General features: G+C 34.9%; 1 protein-coding gene across 3 annotated transcripts; it reads right to left on the reverse strand.

Annotated features, from left to right (window-relative positions):
- Positions 1-278: 278 nt before the first annotated feature.
- Positions 279-24,495, reverse strand: LOC106109602 (juvenile hormone esterase-like). Of its 3 annotated transcripts, XM_013291167.1 has the most exons (5): positions 24,288-24,495; positions 9,151-9,203; positions 3,464-3,611; positions 1,670-2,928; positions 279-1,406 (listed from the first exon to the last, which is right to left on the reverse strand). In XM_013291167.1, the coding sequence occupies exons 2-5, from the start codon at positions 9,186-9,188 to the stop codon at positions 800-802; spliced, it is 2,052 nt and encodes a 683-aa protein (XP_013146621.1). In that variant the 5' UTR covers positions 9,189-9,203; positions 24,288-24,495; the 3' UTR covers positions 279-799. The 3 variants fall into 3 exon arrangements, with proteins under 3 accessions (XP_013146621.1, XP_013146622.1, XP_013146623.1); XM_013291168.1 differs by lacking the exon at positions 9,151-9,203; XM_013291169.1 differs by lacking the exons at positions 9,151-9,203; positions 24,288-24,495 and adding an exon at positions 4,936-4,955.
- Between the last annotated feature and the right edge of the window lie 223 nt (positions 24,496-24,718).

The raw sequence follows: 24,718 nt of genomic DNA on the forward strand, positions 1-24,718 counted from the left end.
ATTGAACACCGTCCAAAAAATATAAGATTTCAACTACGTCAAATTTATAAACTGCTATGTATAACATATTTTGGAAACATAACGATTTCTGGTATATCTAACGATGTTCTTTCATTCTTCTGTTTTTTAACAACAACCAAGTTACAAGTGTGTCAAAAGTCCTTATAACAAAAGGAAGGGAAAGGACAAAAATTAGGCCTCCGTGCCACATTCATTAGACGAAACGTCGAAATGCTATTCTAGACTGTTCTGGATAAGGAAAAAATAAAAGATATATGAAATATTTTACATGATTTATTTCTGGTTCATTATAATTATATAAAAATACACATATTCTCATTATTGACTAAGCAGTTACATGTTTGCAGTAATCGTTACAACTAGGTACAGTGCGGCCGACCTGACTGGCTGCTGCCGCACTTCAACATACGACCAAACATTTAAATACATAATTCTGAGCAAAAAACGAATTGTTTTTTTTATTAATATATATGTATTTAAATCTTTGATCGCTACACATTTTCCCGTCATCAGTAAAATAATCAAATGTCTATTCATAATATAGCATAAAAATAATTGCAATAAAATAATAAGGCACTAAACATCACTATTTTTTTTTAATTTTATACAGTTTAATTAAATAATTTAGTCACGCGGTCTGATTAAATTAATTTTATACAAATTAGGTTTGTGATGTTGGCACTAGAACAGTTCATTTATAACGAAGAGTTTTTTGCCGAAAAAACCACTAAAAATTCAAAAGGAATGTTTTGAATACTGTTACTAAAGCGGTTGTCGCTCACTTCTTGCCGCCGAGCGACTCGAAGAAGTTAACAAACTTGTTGACGCCGATGTTCTTGGGCAGGTCATCTTCTGGCGGGTCGTTGGCGCGGATGACGTCCTTGGGGTTGCCATTGCTGTTCTGCACCATCTTGATCTCATTTGAAGTCCGCGGCTTCTTGTCGTGGTTGCCGTTCACTTGGCTCTCTTTAACACCATTTAGTGGCGCGTCCACCACGCTCTGGCCGACAGGAACGGGCTCCGGGACGGAAGGTAATTCCGGTACAGGTTCGGGAATGACTTCAGGTTCTGGGGTGGTAATTTCTAGTTGCTGTGTCTCCTGTACGGTGGTCTGCACGAGGGTCTCCGTGGTCTCCTCGACGATGGAGCCGGAGCTGTGCTGCACGTAGCTGACGATCTCTATGGTCGAGGGCAGAGTGGTCTGCTCGGGCAAGTTCCAGATCTTGAAGTGCTTGCTGTAGAGGTCGTCCCAGAAGTCCATCCTGTCTGCGTCGGGGCTGGTGATGAGGGCCAGCTCTGAGGCCAGCCGCAAGCAGTGCAGGTCCTCGCCGGACACCGGCTGCCACCGCACAGTCAGGTAGTGGTTCTCGTCCGGAGTGGGGTTGCTGCGGACAGAATTATCTCAGATAAATAAATGTTATTTACTCGTTTGGATTTTGTGAATTTAGTTTTCAGGAAGTTCAGATTAAAATATGACTTGTGTTTACGTGATACTGTGCAAGAGTAGAAAGAAATGTTTTTTTTTTAAATAGATTGATGATACTACGAATGTGCTACTTGTATGTGTTTTACAAATAAACTCACGTTAGCGACAGTATGGAGAAAAACATCAGGCGAAGTTTTCAAACATACAATTTTTCAAACTCACCCGACTTTAGCGAAGTTCGTCCAGAGCCTGACCATCCTCTCTCGTATCTTGATGTCCTGCATCGTGGGCTCCACGTCCTGCAGCAGCTCCATCCTGAACAGGTAGCTCAGCTCGTCCGCGTGCAGCGCCTGCTTCAGCTCCTCCTCCAGATTTGGATACAATTTCTTCGACAGATTCAATTCACCGACGTAATCGAATTTGTAATAGTATATGGGCTGGTTGGTCGCCTTGAGCAGGTACTGCACGTATCTGTGCGTGTCCACGTTGATGAGGACGTCCGAGAGCAGCTGCGCGCGGCCCAGGCGCTCCTCGCCGCTCAGGTACAGCTGCTGCAGGCGCTGCGCCGCCGCCGCCGCCTCCGCCGAGCCGCGCGCCAGCCCCAGCGCGCCCGGCAGGTACTCCTGCAGCTCCTCCGCGCGCCGCTCCTGCGTGAACTCCAGCGCCGTGCTGCCGATCATGACGGGCACCTGCGCCACGCGCCCCGACGTCAGCACGTCGAGGAAGGACTCCGAAAGCGCCGCCTCCACGCCGGGGAACTCGCGCTCCACGACCGGCGCGAACGTGATCGCTCCTCTCTGGATGAAGTCCTCCTCGGTGGTCTGCGAGGCCGCCTCCACGAGGTCCTTGACGGGCGTCGTGGAAAGGAACTCGAGGATACCTTCGACGTCCTCCGCGTCGCAGCCGAGCGAGCGCGCCAGCTGCCGCGCGTTGTGCAGTGGGTCGTTTTGGAAAGCCCAGCTGTTGAGCGCGGTTCCCGACTGGATGATGGCTTTGCTGATGAGGTTCCTGGTGAGAGGGCTGGCGGTGAGCAGCGAGGTGGCGACGCCGCCCGCGCTCTCGCCGAACACGGTGAGGTTGGCGGGGTCGCCACCGAAGCTGTGCACGTTGTCCCGCAGCCAGCGCAGCGCCTGCGCCATGTCCTTGAGGCCGGCGTTGCCGGGCACGGCGGGGGTGTGCAGGCTGAGGAAGCCGAGCGGGCCCAGCCTGTAGTTGACGGTGACCACGACGACGTCCTTCTCCACCAGGTAGGCGGGGCCATACATGTCGGTGTTGCCGGAGCCGAAGGAGAAGCCGCCGCCGTGTATGAACACCATGACGGGGAGAGATGAGCCCTCGATGCTGGGCGTGTACACATTAAGGAAGAGACAGTTCTCGTCACCGATGTACTGCTTGTTTGCCATGTGGTCCACTTGGGCGCTTACGTTGCCCTCCGCGGTGGCATCGCGGACATCCTCCCACGGCTCCGGGGGCTGCGGCGCCTGGGAACAGAAGAACACTAATTTAGAACATGCAACTTTAGTTGATTGTGCAAACCCACAGATCTGAAAATACTTAATACTTGTACTGGTGTTAGCTTCTTATTGCAAAATTTACGATCACTTGAGTCTTCAGGAAGATCCAAAAAGAAATTTAGTTGATTGTTGAGTTATTTGCTATAGCTGACAACTCTAACGACAATATTCTGCTAAGTTTGTGTAAACGGCGATAGCGGCGTGTCTCAGCAAACATCTCTATACCGCAGTGCGATGATAAAGTCATCACTCGGAACATCTTTATTATGTAATCCCTATCGTGTGAGTTGTACTCGGCCGTATGTTGGGATGTCCACACAATCTCATCTAGTTTATCTATACTACAATAATCATATAATTATAATAGTTTTAACCATAACGAAGATTGAAAATCTCTTTATTTGAACGGAAATTCCCACTTTTTTACAATTACTTTTTTCTATACGTATTATAACAAAAACTATCGAAATATTGAATGTTTTATAACTAATAGTGTACTTACTTTAAACCTGAGTGAGCCTAGGGGTGGTTTCGCGTAAGGTATGCCCTGGAAGCTGTAGTAGGCTTTCCCGGAGGGCGCGTTGGCGACGCGGCCCTGCAGCGCGCCCTGCGCCACCCTCACTATAGGTGCATCAGTCATTCTACCGCCACTGGAACAACGAAGAAGTCAACAATTTTATTTTACAATAACACCCAAACTTATAGACTTGTTTAGTACGAAAATGTTACCAACCAACCGATAGTACTTAGTTATCCGAAACGAAGATAGAGTGAAGATGCGATAAGAAATGTAGATAACAAATGTATCTAGAAGTTTTAAAGTAACATAATAATGTGCTAACTTTTTAATACCGAAATCTTTTTCAGTGAACATTACTTTGTTATAACTTGTTAAAATACAGTATCAAAGGCTTTTGTACGCATTTGTGTGCATATTAATAAATACGGCGTGAAATTACGATAAGCGGCGGTTACTTGCGTAACGTAGCGTATTCAAACGAACACTACACAGAGTCATAATACTTGCAACTAAGCGTCGACGTTTACACGTATCTGCTACTCACAGTCGTTATAAACGCTAAGACACGCCCTTAGTTAAATATTCTCAATAATTATACTTACTAATATTATAAATGCGAAAGTTTAGATGGATGGATGTTTGTTAGAGTTTGTAGCCTAAACGGCTGAACGGAACAGGATGAAATTTGGCATAGATGTAGAGGATAGTCTGGTAGAACACATAGGCTACTTTCTTTTGTTTTCATTAATACCACGCGGACGGAGTCGCGTGCGAAAACTAGTCAACTTGTCAAGTTTAAAAATTTACAAAATTGAAAATTTACAAAACTCCAAGTGACTGACAAATTTAATCTTTAATTGGAATGTTAGTTATTATCTTCATTTGATAAAATGTACATATTTTTTTTTAATTCTATAAATCGATTTTACTATTATCTTTTCTTGTCAATCACTAGGCCTAGCACATCGGGACATTATCGATATTATCACATGACTATTACTATCTCTATGTTTATCAAAAAATATTTCTCTACATCAAGTTATCAAGTTTTAAGTCCCGAATAAGTTAAAGTAACAGGAAACTTAAAAGCACATTCTCTTGGGTAATAAAATTCCTATCTCGTGCCAAAATGTTACATAAGTAAGCATTTTTAGGTCAATTCTTGAATTCTTTTATATTTCTAGATATACGGTCGGGAAAAGGAAGCAATTTTCGTGCCAAATTGTATGGTTTATTTGATAATATGGTTAACTTCCAAGGTAAGTTTATTATGATAAATATTTAAGCAAACGTATAATTTTTTTTATTTTAAACCAAAGTAAATGGATTTAAAGTTACGTTAACAGAGTTTCACAACCGTAGCTTAGCGATGGTTTTTTTCATACTTTATTTTATTAATATTAGTATGGTTTTGTAAAAACATTGATCTTTGGTTCTAAGAAGGATTTACTCACCGTTACCCTGTCCAATCCCAAACCCAGTCCCAGTCCCAGTACCACCGCTGCACGTGTGAGAACTACCACACTCAGAGACACACTACTCAAGTGCCACTCTTATCACTGATAACATAACACGATACAAGACGTTTCGCAATACATTTGTTATAATGTCGTTGGAAAAAATTGACAATCGAAATTATAAAAAAAAAACTTTGAAGGAATTGTTTTATGAATAAAAAAAAATAATAATGTAGTAATAATACGTAAATCTATGGAAATTTAGTCAATCGATTTATCTTTGAAGTAAATTTATTAATTTTATTTATTATTTTAATGTTGCATATTTAAATATCTTTAGTATGTTAATTTTAAGTTTAAAAAACAGGCAAATCAATGTATAAAAGTATATAAAAATAAGTAACTATATTGTAGAATATCTTTGCGACAAACGGACAGAATTAATTTTCTTCGATACAGTTGTAGATAACGGTATCATTTCTACTTCACAATAAGATTATCGAAAAAAATTTTTTCAAATAAATTTATTTATCAGTTTCACATGTGAAGATGTTTATTATAATAAAAATCTTACTATCGATGTTTTTAAATGTTTATTTAGTTTTCATTCTGGTATCGTCAATAATAGTTTGCTTTTAAACATCTTAAGTTTTTCAAAATGGTTCAAATCACTGTTTTAATACCAAGAAGTTTTAAAATTTGAATTAAACTAGTCGCATACTAAACTTGATCTAATATTGTTGCGAGCTGAATACCAAATAAGTGGTTTTGTCTCTCACGACTCTCTGCGCCACTCTATTCACACGTTAATGCTAAGTTTAGGTTATTTTAAACTATTTAAGTTCTTTACTTTATTGAGAATTGACTTGAAATATCATATAAATATGTATTAACTACAGTTGCCTTAAAGTAATTTAATAAGTTCAAATTATTTCAACAAATTATAGACATATAAGCTTTAGCCCTCGACACCGTTCGCGTGGAATAAAAAAAACAAAAGTATGTAGCCTATGTGTTCTTCCAGACTATCATCTAGATCTATACCAAATTTCATCTAAATCCGTTCAGCCGTTTAGGCTACAAAGTCTAACAAACATCCATCCATCTAAACTTTCGCATTTATAATATTAGTATGGTAACCGTCTGCGTTTCCACACCTAACACACCGAAATCAAAAAATGTTTATTTCCACGGAAGTTTTAAAGATTAAAAAACTTAACAATTATTTTTTTTTATTGTTAAAATTATTATTTGATACATTTCTTACCGGAATCGTATTTTTCGATTGGCAAAAACGTCAACACGGCTGGAACATAGACACTTTCTCTCCGAACTGCGCAGACTGCCTTCGTCATTGAATTTCAATTGATAAATATTTAAATTTCTCGTTAAATCTTCATTGAAAGTATCTAAAAAATCCGTCCACACGTTACTTTCATGATTACGCACGAAATTCGATATCTTTTTATTAACCGGCTTCTTCCCTAAAGCTAGGAGACGAGATTCCCTCGCTAGGAGATATCTTAAAGCTGTTCTTTTTAAAATAATCAACTCTTCTAGACTTCTAGCCATAAAACAACACTTTGTAGTTATAAAACACCAACTCTATACGGTCTATGCTTTAGTACTGACACGATATTCTCTATGGTTATGCAAACATCATCAATTAGCAGGTTTTGGATCGTGATATAGGCCTCTTTTGACATAATTATGACGTCATCGTAAGTCAAATTTCACAAGTTACGTGAAATTGTTACTGGTTTTAAGTTATTTTTTTTTATTGGTCTATTTCAGTAACTAGGAAAATATGGTAGCAAAGTAAACAATAGGATAATGAGAACAGGTTCAAGGTGCGCTGTCTTTTATGTAACGAGTTTTGAACTACGTGTTACTGTACTGTGTACATAATTACGTAATGTATTCACAAACAAACAGTCTTAGTTTTTATACCACGAAGTAGATAAAATTCTTAAATTTGTATAAGAAATTATATTTTACTAGCTTTCGCCCACGACTCCGTTTGCGCGGGATAAAAAAAAAGTAGCCTATGTGTTCTTCTAGATTATCCTCTACGTCTATTCCAAATTTCATCGAAATCCGTTCAGCCGTTCAGGCTACAAACTCTAACAAACATCCATCCATGTAAACTTTTACATTTATAATATTAGTAAGAAGTAAGATAACTCGCTTAAAAGTATGTTTTGTTCTTTTTTTAGACATTGTATGTTGAATTATGTATTCAATAACAATGTGTCATGATTCATGCGGTTACTAAGAGAGGGTGCGCACACGTTTGACTTCACTATCGCACAACTGTTTCGTCTCGCATTGATTTTTATGAGCTTATGAAGGCACACACTATTCGATTTTAGTTGTGCAAAACAGCTGAATTGGCTATGAAACAATCGACAATCGCACACTGGTGCGATAGTTTAGTCGAAAGGTGTGTATCGTGTTTAGTCACGCTGTTAACCGCAAAATGACTAAGGGTATTAATAATTTAGACGCGACGCCGGAATTGATAAAAGTTTGTAGAATTGATAGAACAATCGTAAAATATTTACGATTAAAGAATTTCTTTATCGTTGTATTAATATTGATATTTCCGGTAATGATTATTTTAAACTAGCTGTTCCCGTGCGACTTCATCCGGGTAATATTATGAAAATTTTATTATATCGTTTACATGTGTTAAATTATCAATTACAAATGTCAATAGGCATGATGACAAACCATGGCAACCTTGCTTTCTTGATGTTGGCAGCAACTTATGGTCTCTTTCCCACATTAGCGCTTTTATCCAAAATATTTACCCTCTAAGTTTAATGGAGTGAAAACGTATAGCCTAAAGCGTGACGTAAGTGTAGGCCTTTTTATTAAAAAAAAAATATTTAAAAATATGCTGTAATTGCTGACATCTTAGGCAACAAAGAAGTGTGTGTTTAAGCTTTATTATAATAGTATAGAGTAGTATAGAGTATAGACATAGATAATCTAGTGAAAGAATTTTAATTCTCGGTTTCCAATGTCGAAACACATATAGGTTTAACATGATTCGATCTCTTTCATTCAATTTGAATAAATAGAGACCACAATACATTTGTGTGTTCGTTTCCGGCAGTGTAAACCAACACTAACGTTGTACTATTATAAAAACTCGTAATTGTACTATTTATTCCTGATGTGATAACAGTTGTAAATGATTACGATTATCGCATTTTAACTGTATTTTTAAAACTAAACCCTTCAAAGTATTCAAATGAGGGATCCTAGAGGATCTGTAGTCGAATACAGAGACCAGCGGCTAAATTTTTTCAAACATATGTAAAAACCGCTACAAAATAATTTTAAATTATCTCTGACAACGGTTTAATACACACGACAGACATACATGTTAAAAAAAGTACAAATATTGGACAATAGACGCCTGGAGCATAACCTTCATGTGCCATTGTCAAATGTTGGGCCAATAAATTCTATTAGTATGTTGGCCGAATTTGGAGGATGTATAGCGCTCCTAAAGCCTACTAATGACGCGAATTACACACAATAGAAGAATACGATACTATTGCGGACGTCACTAACTATTATTACTAATATTAATAATGCTCGTATAAATTTAAAAACTTGTGCTTATTATGATCTATTCTTAATCGTTAATAATGGTTGATTTTGTTTTTTTTTAATATATTTTATACTAAGCCGTAATGATGTTGATAAATCGTAAGATTTTTGAGTTAATTACAATACAAAGGAGAGGTCAAATAAAGTTTTTACTATTTTTCTTAAGAGCGTGTGCAATGCAACAAATTAGAAAGGTAGAGTCGCGTGCCCTAGCTATAGAGCGGGCACACACATTTTACTAAACTATCGCACATACAACTCTTTAGTTTCGCTTTGATTCCTATGCGTTTAAATGGAGGTTCGCATACTATTCTAATTTTAGTTGTGCAACTAAACAGTTGAATTGGATGAGAAACAATCGACAATCGCACAACAATTGTGCGATAGTTTAGTCAAATGTGTGTGCCCGCTCTATAGCTAGAGCACGCGACTCTACCTTTCTAATTTGTATAAACCGAAGTCGCAAACATATTGTTATATACAATCTTTTAAAAGCATGTTAGTATTATTTTAGTTGTTAGTACGAATTTAGTAGTTAGTGCAATTAGGTTATCTACAAGCCGTAGTCGTACTGAGTCATTCACTCACCGCAGGTCATCTAAAAAGTCATTCACCGCCGCTATCATTTCTCCGCGTTTATACTGCAAACATAAAATATATTAATTTATAGAGTGACAGTTCAACAAACAGAATATACGACAATTGCTATACTAAACAAAACTAACCTAACAATAACTCGAAGATTTAAAAAAAAATCTAAATTATTATTTGGTTTGTAATATTTTATACTAACTTTTGCCAGCGACACCGTCCGCCCGATATTATTTTTTTTTCATATATCTTTTTACAATAGAAAATCAACTTAAAACTAGTTTTATATTATAAACGCTAAATAAACCCCAGTGAGTTTTCACTAGCGCTTCAGTGGCTTACATACATAAATATTGTTTCAGTTTATACGCCTTTTTTTTCTTTTTTTTTTTTTAATTAGTAGCCCATTTGTTCTTCTAGACTATGCTCTATATCTATGCCAAACCTGGAGATATGTATACATCCATCAATCTACCAGAGGAGAAGGTGGGGATAGACAAATTTTAATTTCACGACATTATAAGTATTACGTCGAACATCGTGATGCAACCTGCACATATCGGTGAAGAAATTTAAAAATATGTGTGAAGTCCAACCCGCAATTGGCCAGCGTGGTTACCTATGGCTTATTCACCCCTTAATAGGGTAGGATCAGAGCCCCTCAGTGGTGACGTAGCGAGCTGGTGATGGTAAGTATTACAAATCATAATGAAAACGAAAAACTGTTACTTTGTTTTTAGACATTATCCTGCTAAGAGTTATTCACGACTTGAAGTTCCTTTGTTCTCGATTGCCTATACATATATAATGATAAAACAAACGGACAGTTGGGTGGTCTGACAAATATCGTTAAAGTTCCATCAGACATCGTTAACTTTCATTTGTTCTACACACACTAACTACTTGTGTGTGTTTAAGTATTTTATCTAATTATCCTTAAATATATACATAAGAGAAGATGAAATTTAAGCATTTAAATTCTAGCTTGTACTTGACTTCGTCCGCGCGGAAATAAAAAACATAGCCTGTTACCCACTGATAACATAGCTTTTTAACAGTGAAAGGATTTTTTAAACCGAACTAGTAATTCCTGAATTCATTAATTACATACAAATATAAAAATTTAGTAAATGTATTAAGAGAATGCTATAATAAAATACGCTCATTGATCATTAAACGTTATAATGCTGCAAATCTTTCTTCTTGTTCTTATTCTGCGCGTCCGTAGTCGCGGGCAAAACCTAGTTCAGTATAGAGTAAACATCTTCAAAATTGTACCAAAACAACATTCCAGACTATAAAGGAGTGCGAATTATATTCAGTTTCACTGGAAATGTCCGGAGCTTTACCTTGTCACTTGTACTTTCACTAGCCAGCAGTCGTCGCAAGTCGACACCTTTTAGGCTGACGACCGGTTTCTTATCTCGACTTAATTTAAATGAAATTCCTTTAAACAAGTGAGTTAACGCTAAGTAAACAAGATATGTGCATTTTACTTATCGAAATGTTTCCGATCGCTGGTTCAGAGGTTCTCAACCTTTGTCGTTCATTTTATGTATGTTAGGAGATTGTAAACTGGCTGTTGACTTCGTCGTGAAATTAAAAATATAGCCTATGTTATTCACAGATAAACAACCTTTCTAACGATGAAAGAATTTTTAAAATCGGCCCAGTAGTTTTTACGTGAATGAAATACATGCAAAAATCCAATTCTTTCCCCTTTATAATGTCAGTATAGATTCGATTTCGCTTTCCATTTAATATTATGTTAGAAAGAGACGAATTATTGAAGTATTCAATGTGTGTATTTTTACAGACTTTTCAGCGAATCTCTCAAATTTCGCGCGATGTCGAGAGATTTTATCAGATATCTGTGAAGGCGCTCCGCTCTGTCCGTTTGTTTATCGCTATCTAGGTGACAAGCCGTATTGCGTCGATGACGTCATCTTATACGTGCCGCAACACGAGTACAATGTATTAGTTTTAAGAGAAAATAGATATAATACAAATACATATATACTACGAATTTTCACTGATAATATTTGTATCAAATATTGGTATCTGTTTGCTTTAATTTTTTTTTTATACGTCTAATTAAGCTGTTGGAAATCGACTTAAAATCTACGTCAAGATGAATTTGAATGTCCTTTAAATTACAAATAAGCCACTAAATGAAATAGAAAGCGGCTATTGGAATTATAAGAACATAGCTTTTGCCTGCAACTTCGTTCGGGCAGAATTTCAAATAATTTCCAATAAACACAAAGTATATAAATTAAGTTGTCCATAAAATTCGTTAAGCCGTTTAGGAGAGAGATTTGTAGACAACATCCATCCATACTTCTAGACTTTATCCTCTACTCCGTCTTTGTGAATTAAAAAAAAACCTAATTAATAGCCTATGTGTTCTACATTTATACTTTTCGAGATACCTTCAGCCGTTTAAACCAAAACTTTAATAAACAGCCACCCATCTAAACTTTTGCATTTATGATATTAGTAAGATCAAGGGCCTGTCCCAACACTGGCTGATAGAGGCTGAGATAGTTTAAAAATGACGTTACGGTCAGAAAAGCCGATATTTCCATAACATATTTTACACGTTGAATTATTACCAGACAATTTACAATTTGATGGAACAGGCCGTAAGTATGGTAGAGGTTTTAAATCCAGTTGCTCAAAGGATGGTCCTTCGTTTGTGTGTTCTTGTTTGTGTCAATATTCCTTATCCTTTGTACCTATCGCCTCACTATGTCTGTAATAAATCAATATTACGACATAAAGATAATGCGTTTATTACTGTTTGCTCAGTAACTGTACTCGTAAGTTATAAAGAAAAAGTATTATCAACAAGTAATTAAGAACAAGTAAACATCGAGTGCAAATGATAAATGTAATTACTTGAATTTCTTTACATGTACTTGATATTTTCTACTGTACAAGTTGTTTAAATATTTAAAATGATTACAGAAAGTTTCAAATGAGGCATTAACAATACTTTCTTGGAAATTATAAAAAAATGCATTTTGCTACAGACTTCAAAAAAGAAGAGGATCACAATTCGTTAGTATGGTTTTTGGTTTAACATTTTTGACCGACTACCCAAAAGGAGGTACTCAATTCGTATGTATGTTTCTTATGTGTGTTACGGTATAACTCCGCCGCTAGTGGACCGATTTTGATAATTCTTTTTTTATCCGAAAGGTAATGCTTGTCTAGAAGAATATTTGTTAAAAAATATATTATAGAGAACTATTGAACAATTACAAAATGTGTACTAATATTTGCTTTTTCTCAGTTCATTCCTCAGTTAATACTGCGTTTATTTGTAACACTGTTAGAGTGTAATCGGTAACCGTAGTTCATGTATTAACTTTATTTTATTTTATTTTATTTTATTTTATTTTATTTCATTTCATTTATTTACGGATAACTTACAGATAGCTAAAAAAATAGATAGATAGCTAGAAAAAAATAATAATAAAAGAAACAAAAAAATGAAGTATAAGTAACCTAAATCTTAGTAACTCTGGTACGTTAGTGAGATTGAAGAGATTGTTGGATATTATTTACCAATGATATGATTAATGTTTAAATAATAATTCACACACCGCGTTCTGTTGATATTAAATTTACTTTCACCGCGCGTACTGCCAATGGAATTCAACGTTTATATTTCTATTAAACTTAAAACATTTGTTTAAAAGCTGATAGACGCCTCGTTGCTAATCTTTAGATTATCATTGCATCTATAGTGTTGGACGGTTACTTCCCCCGTCCGGGGCTCTGGAGGTGTGGGGCTATTGAAACACTTTCTTCTAGTTAATCATCATTATATTTAAAATATCTGAACCATATTTTATACAATGTTTTATTAGTCCTTCAATGTTACTTGTTCCGTGTCGAGATGTGAAGTCTAACTATATTTCATCAAATGAAGAATTCTTAATAATTTAAATTATATATTATTCTAATATTAAAAAACCATCCTTAGTGTGTACAGTGTTGCCTGCCAGTATACAAACATATACAAACTCCAACATATAGCGTGGTTAAAAATACTTAAATGTAACAATTACGGTGTGCTAAGATGCACATTTTTTAACTGTACAATTCGGATCTTCAGTTAAAACTGAATGTAACGGGCTTAGTATATCATGTTAAATAATGAACACTTATGCAGTCAGTACGAAGTGTTACACGGGAAACATAACGTAGAATTACGGCATAAATGTTCGCGGTGTAACGTGTTACACTCCGTAACGTATCGATTACAGGTAAGCATAGCAATGCTTATTTATACCCTTTTACTAAATCAGATGTTTTAAATTATAAACTGTAAATTCTATCAGGAAACCTTCAAGGTTTTCTATACTAATGTTTTTTGAATGTAAAAACAGATTCAGAAACTGGGCATATTTTTTTTAATTATTTCACCGTTAGAAAGGTTATTTATCAGTGAGTAATATAGGCTTTTTTATTTCATGCGGGCGAAGTCGTCAGTAACAGCTAGTATGATATAAATTGACGCAAGTTTACGCATTTATACAGTGAATTTTAGGATATTCCTTCTATAACATACAAGATAAATGACAACACTCAATAACTAACGGCTCATCAGAGTGAGGGAAATTGTTATAAGATCGCAATCTCGATACAACTTAAGAATGTAAAAGTTTCTTTTAATGTAAACATACATAAAACATAAGCCGCATCGGATCATTGGCCGCCAAAGTTATTGGTGAAAACCGGCTGAAACTTCTACTGTGAACATTGCAAGTCTAATACTTAGATACGGTTTTTTCCTAAACAAAGAAATTTCAAATTCAATATTGCAATGTTAGTTACTAGCTGTTCCCGTGCGGCTTTATCCGCATGAAATTTTTATTTATTGTTTACATTTAGCAAATTATTAATTGCAAATGTCATAATGACATGATGTCAAACCATGGCGACCTTGCTTCCTTGATGTTGGCAACAACTTATGGTCTCTTTCCCGCATTAGTGGTTTTATCCAGCGTGAAAATATATAGCCTAAAGCGTGACGTAAGTGTAGGGCTTTTTATTAAAAAAAATAGTTATTCGAAAATATGCCATGATTGCTGACATCTTAGGCAACAAAGAAGTGTGTGTTTACGCTTTATTATATTAGTATAGAAGTATAGATTAGCTAATTCCTATGGGTACTACTTGTGTGAATATCTATACTAAGCTATCTATACTAATATTACAAAGAGGAAAACTTTGTGTGATTGTAATAGATAGGCTTAAAAACTGCTGGGCAAATTTAAAAAATTCTTTCACCGCTCGAAAGGTAATTCATCAGAGAGTAACATAGGCTATTTTTTTTTTAAATTACACGCGGGCGAAGTCGTGAGCGACAGCCAGCTAGAAACCTTTTGTAGCCATTAGTTTCTTTTTTCTTCACTTTTTTTACAATAAATATCTATTTGGTAAAACAACATACTTAGTTTGGATAAAGCCACTTGTCAGAAGCGCATTTCAATCGGTACTATAGAGGGTTGTTCATCCCTATTGACAGGTTTCCCCGATCACGCTAACTCTATCACGTTTCTAATCTTTATTACAACTACGTATTTACAAGATAATTGCTTTATTACTGTTTATATTCCGCGAGTATATAAGAAACAGATTTTATATCAAACCACAAATGTTACTTTATACAAAATCTTTATAATTTTGTTATTTGATTGAATTTTGTTAGCATATTTTAATACTAGCTTTTGCCGGCGACTCCGTCCGAGTAAAATTTAAAAATAATAATTAAAATAGGCTATGTTACTCACAGGCAAATAACCTTTTTAAAGGTGAAAGAATTTTTAAAATCGGCTCAGTAGTTTTGAGCCTATTCCTTATAATCAAACAAACAAAGTTTTCCTCTTTATTATTATTTAATATATAACTATTTTTTTTTTAATTCAGCTGGGCGTCGCGGTTAACAACTAGTATATTTCTAATATGTTAAGAAATCAATAAGCTTAATTAATATGTTTAGAAATTACGGTTATGTGGCGATTGAATTTTTTCTTAACCTTAAAAATTTTAAGTAAAAAGTACTGGTAGGAAATAAAACCGGACACGAAAATTTCAAATCCGATATTAAATTATAATTGGTAACAATATTACAAAGCGTTCACAAGTTAAACGCTAGGATCCTGTTTGCAACACATAAAAATTGTGTAGTACAAATATATGAAGTGGTCAATAATGTCGCAAGATTTGAAATATCAACAAGCGAGTTTATAAATATAAGCATTATATTTTTTTCTAGCTGTTGCTCGCGACTTCGTCCGCATGAAAATAAAAAGAATAGTAAAAATATAGCTTATATTACTCAATGGTAACATAGCTTTTTAATGGTGCAAGAATTTTTGAAACCAGTCCAATAGTTTTTGAGTTATTTCAATACATACAAAAAAACAAAAATACAAATCTTTTCTTTTTATAATATTAGTATAATTGACATATATTCCACCTCAAGGGCGTTAATTGGTCACTTAATGATGAATTATTATAGTTTTCTCATACTAAGACTACTTAAAGCCTTTTGAGTTTATCACAAAACAATTTTATATAGAACCATTCGTCCACCGTGCTATGACGTCATCCGGACGTCACTAAACGATTTTCGTCATATGTTCGTAGAACAATTGCAAATCGTGCTATTATCTCAGTACACCGGCGGACACATCCGTCCTTGCAAAAGAAATGTGCAAATAAATATGCTATCTTTGTACATTTTCCACAAACGAGATCTTAAAATAAAGATGTCTTTAAAATAAAATTAATTAAATTACAGACAATAAGCGCATTACTAGTACTTTTAATAAGAAAAAAAATACTAAAAATAAGAGCGCTTTGATTGAACCTTTGACTAAATTCGCTCTCTCTCTCTCTCTCTTTCTCTCGCTTTCATTCCTATAAGCTTATAAGGAGGTACCATTTCGATTTTTAGTTGTGCAACTAAACAGTTGAATTGGCAGCGAAACAATCGACAATTGCACCTCAATGGTGGTTTAGTCAAAAGTGCGCACGCTCTTAAATGTATTTTACAATTGTAACGGTATTATAATGTACAGAAATTACAAAGGACAAATCAATGGAAGTATTCTGGGGTTAGAGAATCCTTGTAAGAGAAAATAGGCTATTGGTGGTCTTATTGACATGAGATATACTGTCTGTGTACTTTCTGACTTATATAAAAATTAATTATTTTACACTTACTAGTAATAATATGGTCAGTTTTAAGTGCAATCGTTTGCACTTTCACTGCACACTGTGGGATGTAGTTTATTATAAACTTTTATTACTTACGTCCTGGGAACACTCGGTGCATTGTTTACGAGAAAGTGTGTACCGTTTTATCTGCAAGTCAGTGAACGTAAATGACGACCAGATGGGTGCAAGTTAATTATGACAGTCGCCAAAGTGGAATGGTTTGACGCTGAGTCATAAGACATATGTGGACATATGAGTTTCGATCACATGTGTATATCGTGCACTTCTCGAAGGAAATGGAAAGATAGCCTTTATTGCACTTCGATAATTATCCAATTATAGCCTAAGAAACCACCCTACTCACTAAAGTAAAGCTAAGTTATCTATACTCATATTATAAAGATGAAATATATGTATTTTTGGCATGTATTGCAATAACATAAATATTACTGGGCCGATAGCAAAAATACCGACTTTCCTCGCGTGAAATTAAAAAAATAATAAAGAATATAGCCTAATGTAACTCGTTGATAACGTAGCTTTATAATGGTGAAAGATGTTTTAAATCGGGCCAGTAGTTTTTGAGTCATTTCAGACTTACAATACAAATCTTTCCCTTTTTATAATATAAGTATATGTAGATTCGTTTTAACTTTGTTGCATTTAAAATAGGTTATAAAAAATTACTTATTATTATAGTTTGAAGTGGATTTACTTATATTTACCACAAACTATATCTGGCAGTAATTTGTGAAGGACACGCCTTCACAAATACCTCTCACTTAATGACGTGTTTAACTTAATTGTGTAACTATTATGGTAACTTTATAGTGTTTTATATTAAATCGTCTATAAGTTCAAGCTAGGCTAAGTTAGAATAAACGACTAATAAACATTTTACATACTAAATTACGAACTTTATGTTCGTGCATGCAAGTTATTTTCCGAATTTCTACAATCCCATAATTTTTAATTTTCCTACTATAATATAAACGGGCTTGTCCCACAATTCTTGTAGATTGTCACATAACAATCAGAAATATCGTTACTCTGAAAGTGACGTCACTTTTAAGCTATCCGAGCCGATCAGCCAGTGGTGGGAGAGGCCCTTACTATTATATTTTATGCATACTTCTTCTAGTCTGTTTGTACTAATATAGTTGTGTTTGCTACTCCTTAAATTGGTAAATATAATTTTAGGTCACAAAAGTAATATTTGAGGTCCACGTATACCTGTTTGCTGTGCATGTCTACCTTGGGTCGTTCATTCTTTAATAAAGTGATGTTTTTACGAGTGGTGTTGCACGTCACGAGTGGATGACAATGGTCGCGTGTTGCCATATTCAAAACAATCGAAGGAAGGTGGTATGGCCCGTGACTCAAGTTACTGACATGTCAGTGTGTTTAGCCTCTCGTCTGTTGATAATTTCCGAATGAATAAAGTTTAAATTCCGATTCGGATTCGATTATCAACGCAATTTGTAATTAGCTTTTATATAATGTAATAGATTGTTGCTCGCGACTTCGTCCACGTGAAATAAAAAAAATATAGCCTATGTTACTCAACAATCATATAGCTTTTTAATGGTGAAAGAATTTTTAAAATCTAACTAGTAGTTTTTGCGTTATTTTAATACATATAATATTGGTATCGATTGAAAGTATTTAAGTTGGTAATGGGTATCTACTTATTATTAAGGAATTTTGCCCTTTCTAAGTAATCAAGTCTAACAGCGCATTGTTATCGGTATCCATTAATAGTTACATGTCATGAAAATATTTACGTATGTAGCCAAGCCAAGACAGTCTGACGAATATATCTAAATTTAAACTGCACTTGTAGATTTACCTATATTATTGAATTCTATCACATCCTTGGCTTCTACTCACGTTAAGAAAACGCACGAGGTTTGGTAAAACTAAATTTCGTGGTTTAATATACCAGCCATCCCTACTTGGGTTATAACTTGATGTTTAAATGTTGGTAGTGACGTCATAGCCGGAAACATTGATACCAACTACTATGTTCAATGTTTAAGGCAAAACGTAAAATGTATACAATATCCAACGAAGTGATTCAAACAGCGTATTCAAGGGTAGTCACGTTAGTAACGTCCATATATAAATATAAAACCGATGAATCACATTTAACAGTGGTAGAGCCCGCTTTAACATCTTAGCACGAATAGGTCGGCTCGCCCGGTATAATACCACGACCACACAGAAAACAGGCGTGAAGTGGAAGCAATTCCGCGTTTCGTCTGATGAGTGTGGTGCTGGAGGCCTGATTTTAGTCCCTTTCCCCCCTTTTCTTAAGAGGATCCTATCCTCATGGCAGGAAAAGTGGATTTGACGGTGGAGGAGACGCATAGAAAGGGGAAATGTCCTCTTTATATGCGTCTCCTCCTCCGTCAATTAGGGGTAGGCAACGCATCTGCAATTGCGGATGTTTATGGGCAGCGGTCGCTTTCCATTTCGGTGGATTCAGGTAGCCGCTTGCTCGTTTGCGACCTTATATTATAAAAAAAACACTTATGATAGAATATCGTACAAGACATGATAGCATAGAGTATGTTATCACAAGTTGTATGTAATTGTAATTTCAACGTAATTTGTGCGAAATGGCTAGGAAATCAACTTCCCCGTCTATGTAATTCTATTTAAACGTGTCTACTGAGTAATGGCAGGTGAGATGCGGCCGCAAGGCGACTACATTCGTCCTCTGAAGGAAGCAAGGTTGAGGGCCTGTGAGGCTTCACCTTGCGGAGGGCACGCACGATCGATACATCGACACAGCCAATTTCTTAGAGGGTAAGGTTGATTGACATATCTCGAACTCTAGTGGACCTTGATGTTTAGTCAGTATTTAATTCTATTTTGAATATTTCTGAGTACACTCTTTCGCAATTCTGACATAATGTAATGTAAATATGTGTAATTAAGTTTCATTATTGGTTTTAATCCATAATGATCCTTGTTATATTGTTAATTTTATCGTTTATCCATCCCGTTCGTGTGGAATTAAAAAATATTTAGGAAATAGTCTTGTTGACCCGACTATGCTCTACATCTATGCCAAATTTCAAGATCAGTAGAGCCGTTTTGAAGATACTTTCTGACATCCATCTAAACTTTAAATATACAATCTATACATATAATAAAATTGGAGTGTCTGTTTGTAATATCAAAAGAAACATTCCAGATTTCGGGAAGACGATGTATTTGCTTTGCTGACAACGAAAATCGCATTTAAATTTTTTCGTCTGTCTGTCTATCTGAGCAAAAGCCGTGTTTACCCGGGTAACCTCCGAATTTGACCGGACTTTCACTGTAGCTGCCATACACGGGCATATTATATGCTATTTCTTTTATCTTAATATACGACGAAGTCGCGGGCAACAGCTAGTATTAGAGTAAAACATTTCTAGCATTTTGTAAGTTGTAGATTGGATAGTATTGTTGCCTTTTTATAATATCAGACTCAAATGATATGTGTTCAAACAAGTGAAAACTTTTTATAACATGATATATCGTTTATTTATAGGCTGTGGTTTTTCAATTAGTACCGTACTATACTTGGTTATTATAAACATATAACGGGAAGAACATTTTATGTATTACTTACCAGGAAAATAAGGAATATTTCCGTTACATAAATAAATGCAACAACCATAGCCTTGTAGTTAAATAAACCTATGGTTTTTACCGCTGTAAGTACGAGAATAAATATATAAAATACAAAAAAAAAAACGAAATCTTAAATACTACTTTTTTTTTCTAATTTACGATTAAATTACGACAAACATTCGTTAAGTTATAATTTAGGTTGGAGCTATGGATTACTTGTAAGTTTGATTTGACGCAAAGATATCTATAGAAAAATAATAAGTATAGTCAACTTTCACACAAAAACTGAGGATTACGTCATTTGTATACATTCATAATATTGAATACACCGACCAATATGTTTAGACTCTACTAGCTGTTTCTCGCGACTTTGTTTGCATGGAAATAAAAATATTTAATAACTTGGGAGAATACGGAAATACCAATAACACCCAATAGTTTCATCGCTTCCAACCTGTTCGCATTTTTGATCGATTTCCCAATAGGAGATACTCAGTTCGTCAGTAAATCTATATTAATATTATGAAAAGGAAAGATTTGTATTTTTTATATATTGGAATTTCTCATAAACTATTGGGCCGATTTCAAAAATTCTTTCACCATTAAAAAGCTACACTATCAGTGAGTAACATAGGCTATATTTTTTTTTAATTTGACGTCGAAGTCGCGAGCAACAGCTAGTTTTTTCATAAAGTTATTTTCAACTTACGTATATATTTCAAAACGTATTATTTTCCAAAATCGAAACCGAAGCGAAATGGTGTTTTTGTGACTGACTTATGTAACTGAATTTAATATAGCAACTGAGTTTCGTTTATTATTACACATATCGTGTTTGTGCTACACAAGGATAGTATGAAAGTGAATACACTATTTGTATACGCAGACCTTGAGATAAGTAAAGGCTTGCGGCTGGCGTGCTGCATTTTCTGCCTCGCGATTTATCACCACGATGACGTCACTGTGGCAACAATACTCCGCGCATTCTTTTAGCACGAATAGTTCCTCTTCAAATAATACTAGTAACTACGCCCTCTAACTAACTGTTGCTCGCGACTTCGTCCGGGTGGTGATAAATATACCCTATGTTACTCCTAGATAAATTACCTTTCTAACGGTGCAAGAATTTTTGACATCGTCCAAGTAGGTTTTACGTGAATCGAATACATACAAAAATACAAATCTTTATAATATTGGTATAGATAACGGGAACGCTGTTTTACATGTTTCGGTTTCACTTAAAGAAAACATAGTAAAGTAACCGACGAGTCCGAGTTTCAAGGACGTCTAGTCTGGATTTATTCTTCGTCTAGTCCATAAATGCAGGAGGTATGCTTACTACTCGACCTAAGAGCATTATATATCTCCTATTTGGGTTTATTACACTCGTAGTGTAAGTTTATTTATTGTGGTAGTATAATTAAATCGAAGAGAATACACTCAGACAGTTAGTACAATATTTAATTGATTAAAAATAAAACATTGTTTTTATAACCGTATTTTTTAATAACTGTTAAAGGATTCTAAAGAAAAAAAACAAAACGTTAAGACGAAATTATTCCACAGAGGAAAGTTTTAAAACAGAATTAATAATTTAAAAAAAATCGTATATAGAAAATGTATAAACATAAATAAATAATTATGCAAAATGACAAAACTAAATACAGTTGTATTTTAGACTAGCTTTCGCCCGCGACTCCGTCTGCGCGGAATAAAAAAAAAAGCAAGTAGCCTATGTCTTCTTCCAAACTATCCTCTACATCTATGCTAAATTTCATCGAGATCCCTTCAGCCGTTTAGGCTACAAACTCTAACAAACATCCATCCATCCATCTAAACTTTCACATTTATAATATTAGTAAGAAGTAAGATTAGTAAGACAGTATCTCAAACTATTGAATAAACATGATTGTAAGATTTTAAAAAATTCAAATAATATTTTAATTAAAATATCTTTTACCAGACATCGGGGTTTCTAATTATCATATTTATTGACTGTCTGCTTTTATGTTTTGATTACATCTATGTTTTTATTGTTAGAAGGTAAGTGGAGTGACAAAATGACATACATATTACCATTTCCGTAGCTACTTGTTCTTTTACGTAAATTAAATATTATAATATGTTTGAAAAATAAATAACCCAATAGTTATGGCGATATCACATAACATGCTATGTATTGGGACCAGATGAAGTCATATAATATTAATCTTATTTGTGGTACGTTGCAATTACATTTCAATGGCGGTTTTTACAAATATCTCCTGTTTCTTTACATATAGTTAAAGTTGTCGGTGTTAGGAATGCGGAAGTTATCTAATACTTATGTACATAGAAGATACATAAATTTAATCTCAAAGGAAAAAAACAGATAATAGTAAACCAAATGGAACCTTTTTTTCTTATGCCTGACCGTAATGTCTATGTAATAATATAGAAATAGTGTTTTTATTATTTCGTACGTAGCGACGTGAGTTGAACATATGTTTTTGTATAAATTGACGCACGCTTTTGACTAAATTATCGCAAAACTGTTTAGTCGCGCTTTGATTCCTATATATGGAAGTGCGCACACAACTCGGTTCTTAGTTGTGCAACTAAACTATTGAGTGGGCTAAGAAACAAATGACAATCACACAACGTTGTTCGACAGTTTAGTCAAGTGTGCGTCCACTGTAATTGTTGACCCTACTAGAACAGTTACCATGACAGATAAAATCTATGCAAATAAGTAATCTCGCGAACACTACTGGATGGTGAATGACCGTTACGTCGGGCGATGTCAAGGTCATCACTGAATGACATCATTTGTCTCACAGAGTGCGTAATCACTACCGAAACACATGTAAAAGATTGGCATCCCTTTTCATCCTTTTCAAAAGGACAGGGATAGGGATATTTCGACTATTGTAATTTTGAAGTCGCAAATCGAACAAAAAATAAATATTCTCTACTTAAATCTTCAAATAAATGCTTTTAACAATTTACTACGCAAGTAAGAATCTTATCTAATCCCTAAAATACATGACTTTTTAACGACGACTTAATTACAAGAACGTTTAGTCATTGTGTCCAACTTTAAACTATACTTCGGTTTCCACTGCGGTTTCGTATGTATTGCTGTCCCTTTCGTTTATGGGCAAAATGTTAAAATGTCTCATAAACTTTATTTGTATGAAAACCAGCCTTGAAGTGAATGTAATTCTGCGATATGTCTGAAGTGCGTGTCTAATTTTAACTCACTTTCCCTTCCCATCCTTTATTTTTACGGAAAGCACGAGAAGGGGAGCAGAATTTGGTGGAGGGATCACAGGAAGGGAAAACATCCTCTGTGCGTCCTCTCTTCTGTCTATCAAAGATAGGGTCGCATCTGGAAATGCATATATCTATGGGCAGCGGTCACTTCGCCGCTTTGGCGAATTCAGATATTCGCTTTCTCATTTCAATGTTCACTAAATATGTAATATTGTTTTAATAAACGTATTAAAACGTGTTTATTCAGCAAGATTCCCTTATATCAAGAATGTCGGTCAAGTCGAGGCATAAAACTAGTTTGAACAAGGCGCTATAGTTGCAAGAATTATAAAAACACATAAAACAAACTGCAATGAAATGCCTATTTCATTACAATTTATATTATGAGAATTAATTGTTTTGGAAATAACCGAACACTGGTTAAAAAATCTTAAAAAAAACGAAAGTATATAAACGAGTATTTTTGTATGTGTTTTTTGTTTTGTCTATTTATCTACTTATGTGAAGCTGGAACGAATTACATTAGATAAAAAAATTCTGGATCTTTTAATATGATTAAACTTAATTTAAATAAATAAAGCGAACTTAGCGCACTGCTGTGTAATAACGTTTGAAATATCCGTACTAAATCTTGAATAACAAGTTTTTAATGATTACCACAAATTATAACTGAAATAAAATTAATTTTAAGACTACCTACAAGTCCCAATATTAATTTTGTATATAATTTGAATAGCAATAAAATTAAATAACATCTATAAATAAATAACAGAGTAATGGAGCTAAGGTATACAGATATCTCATTCTATACAGAATGAACCAGACGCATTTTAAATAACTTAAGCACACAATGATGCATTAAAAATCAAAAACTTAAAAATAAAAAACAAAACCATCAAAGCAAACCTGTTTGTAAAAATTTCACGATTTCGCGCGGCCGGCAATCAAAAATCAAAAATCTTTTTTAAGCTAATTAGAATTTCAGTAATAATAAAATATTAAATTCCACTCACCTGTACGCGATTCAAAGGCACAAATTTACTAATCTCTGTTTAAATTCACAGCAATTTGAACACACGATTCGCTAGCGCACTCGTGACCTAGCGGGCATTAGCACTCGCAGTGCAGCCAACAGCCAACCGATGAACCGCTCTTGGATTGGAGATTGGATTACCAATGTTGGTGCCGGTTGCCGGTGCCGTCCAGCGCCAATAAAATATTGCGTTGGTTGTGGTTGGTTAATGACAAAATGTTGGTGGAATGTAAAATATTGCAGTATGTTGGTAAACAGTGCTCAAGTGCTGCCCGCTCACGAAAATTTTTATTACCAGACCTAAAAACTGTAAGTTTTTATTAAAACATTTTGTTTAAAAAACAATGTGTCGATGTAAAGTTAAAACAAGATAAAAACGTTCTGTAATTATTTCCTTTCCTTAAACAGGGA

The sequence above is a fragment of the Papilio polytes genome, unplaced genomic scaffold (assembly GCF_000836215.1).
Source record: "Papilio polytes unplaced genomic scaffold, Ppol_1.0 DF821122.1, whole genome shotgun sequence".
NCBI classification, from domain to species: Eukaryota; Metazoa; Arthropoda; class Insecta; order Lepidoptera; family Papilionidae; genus Papilio; species Papilio polytes.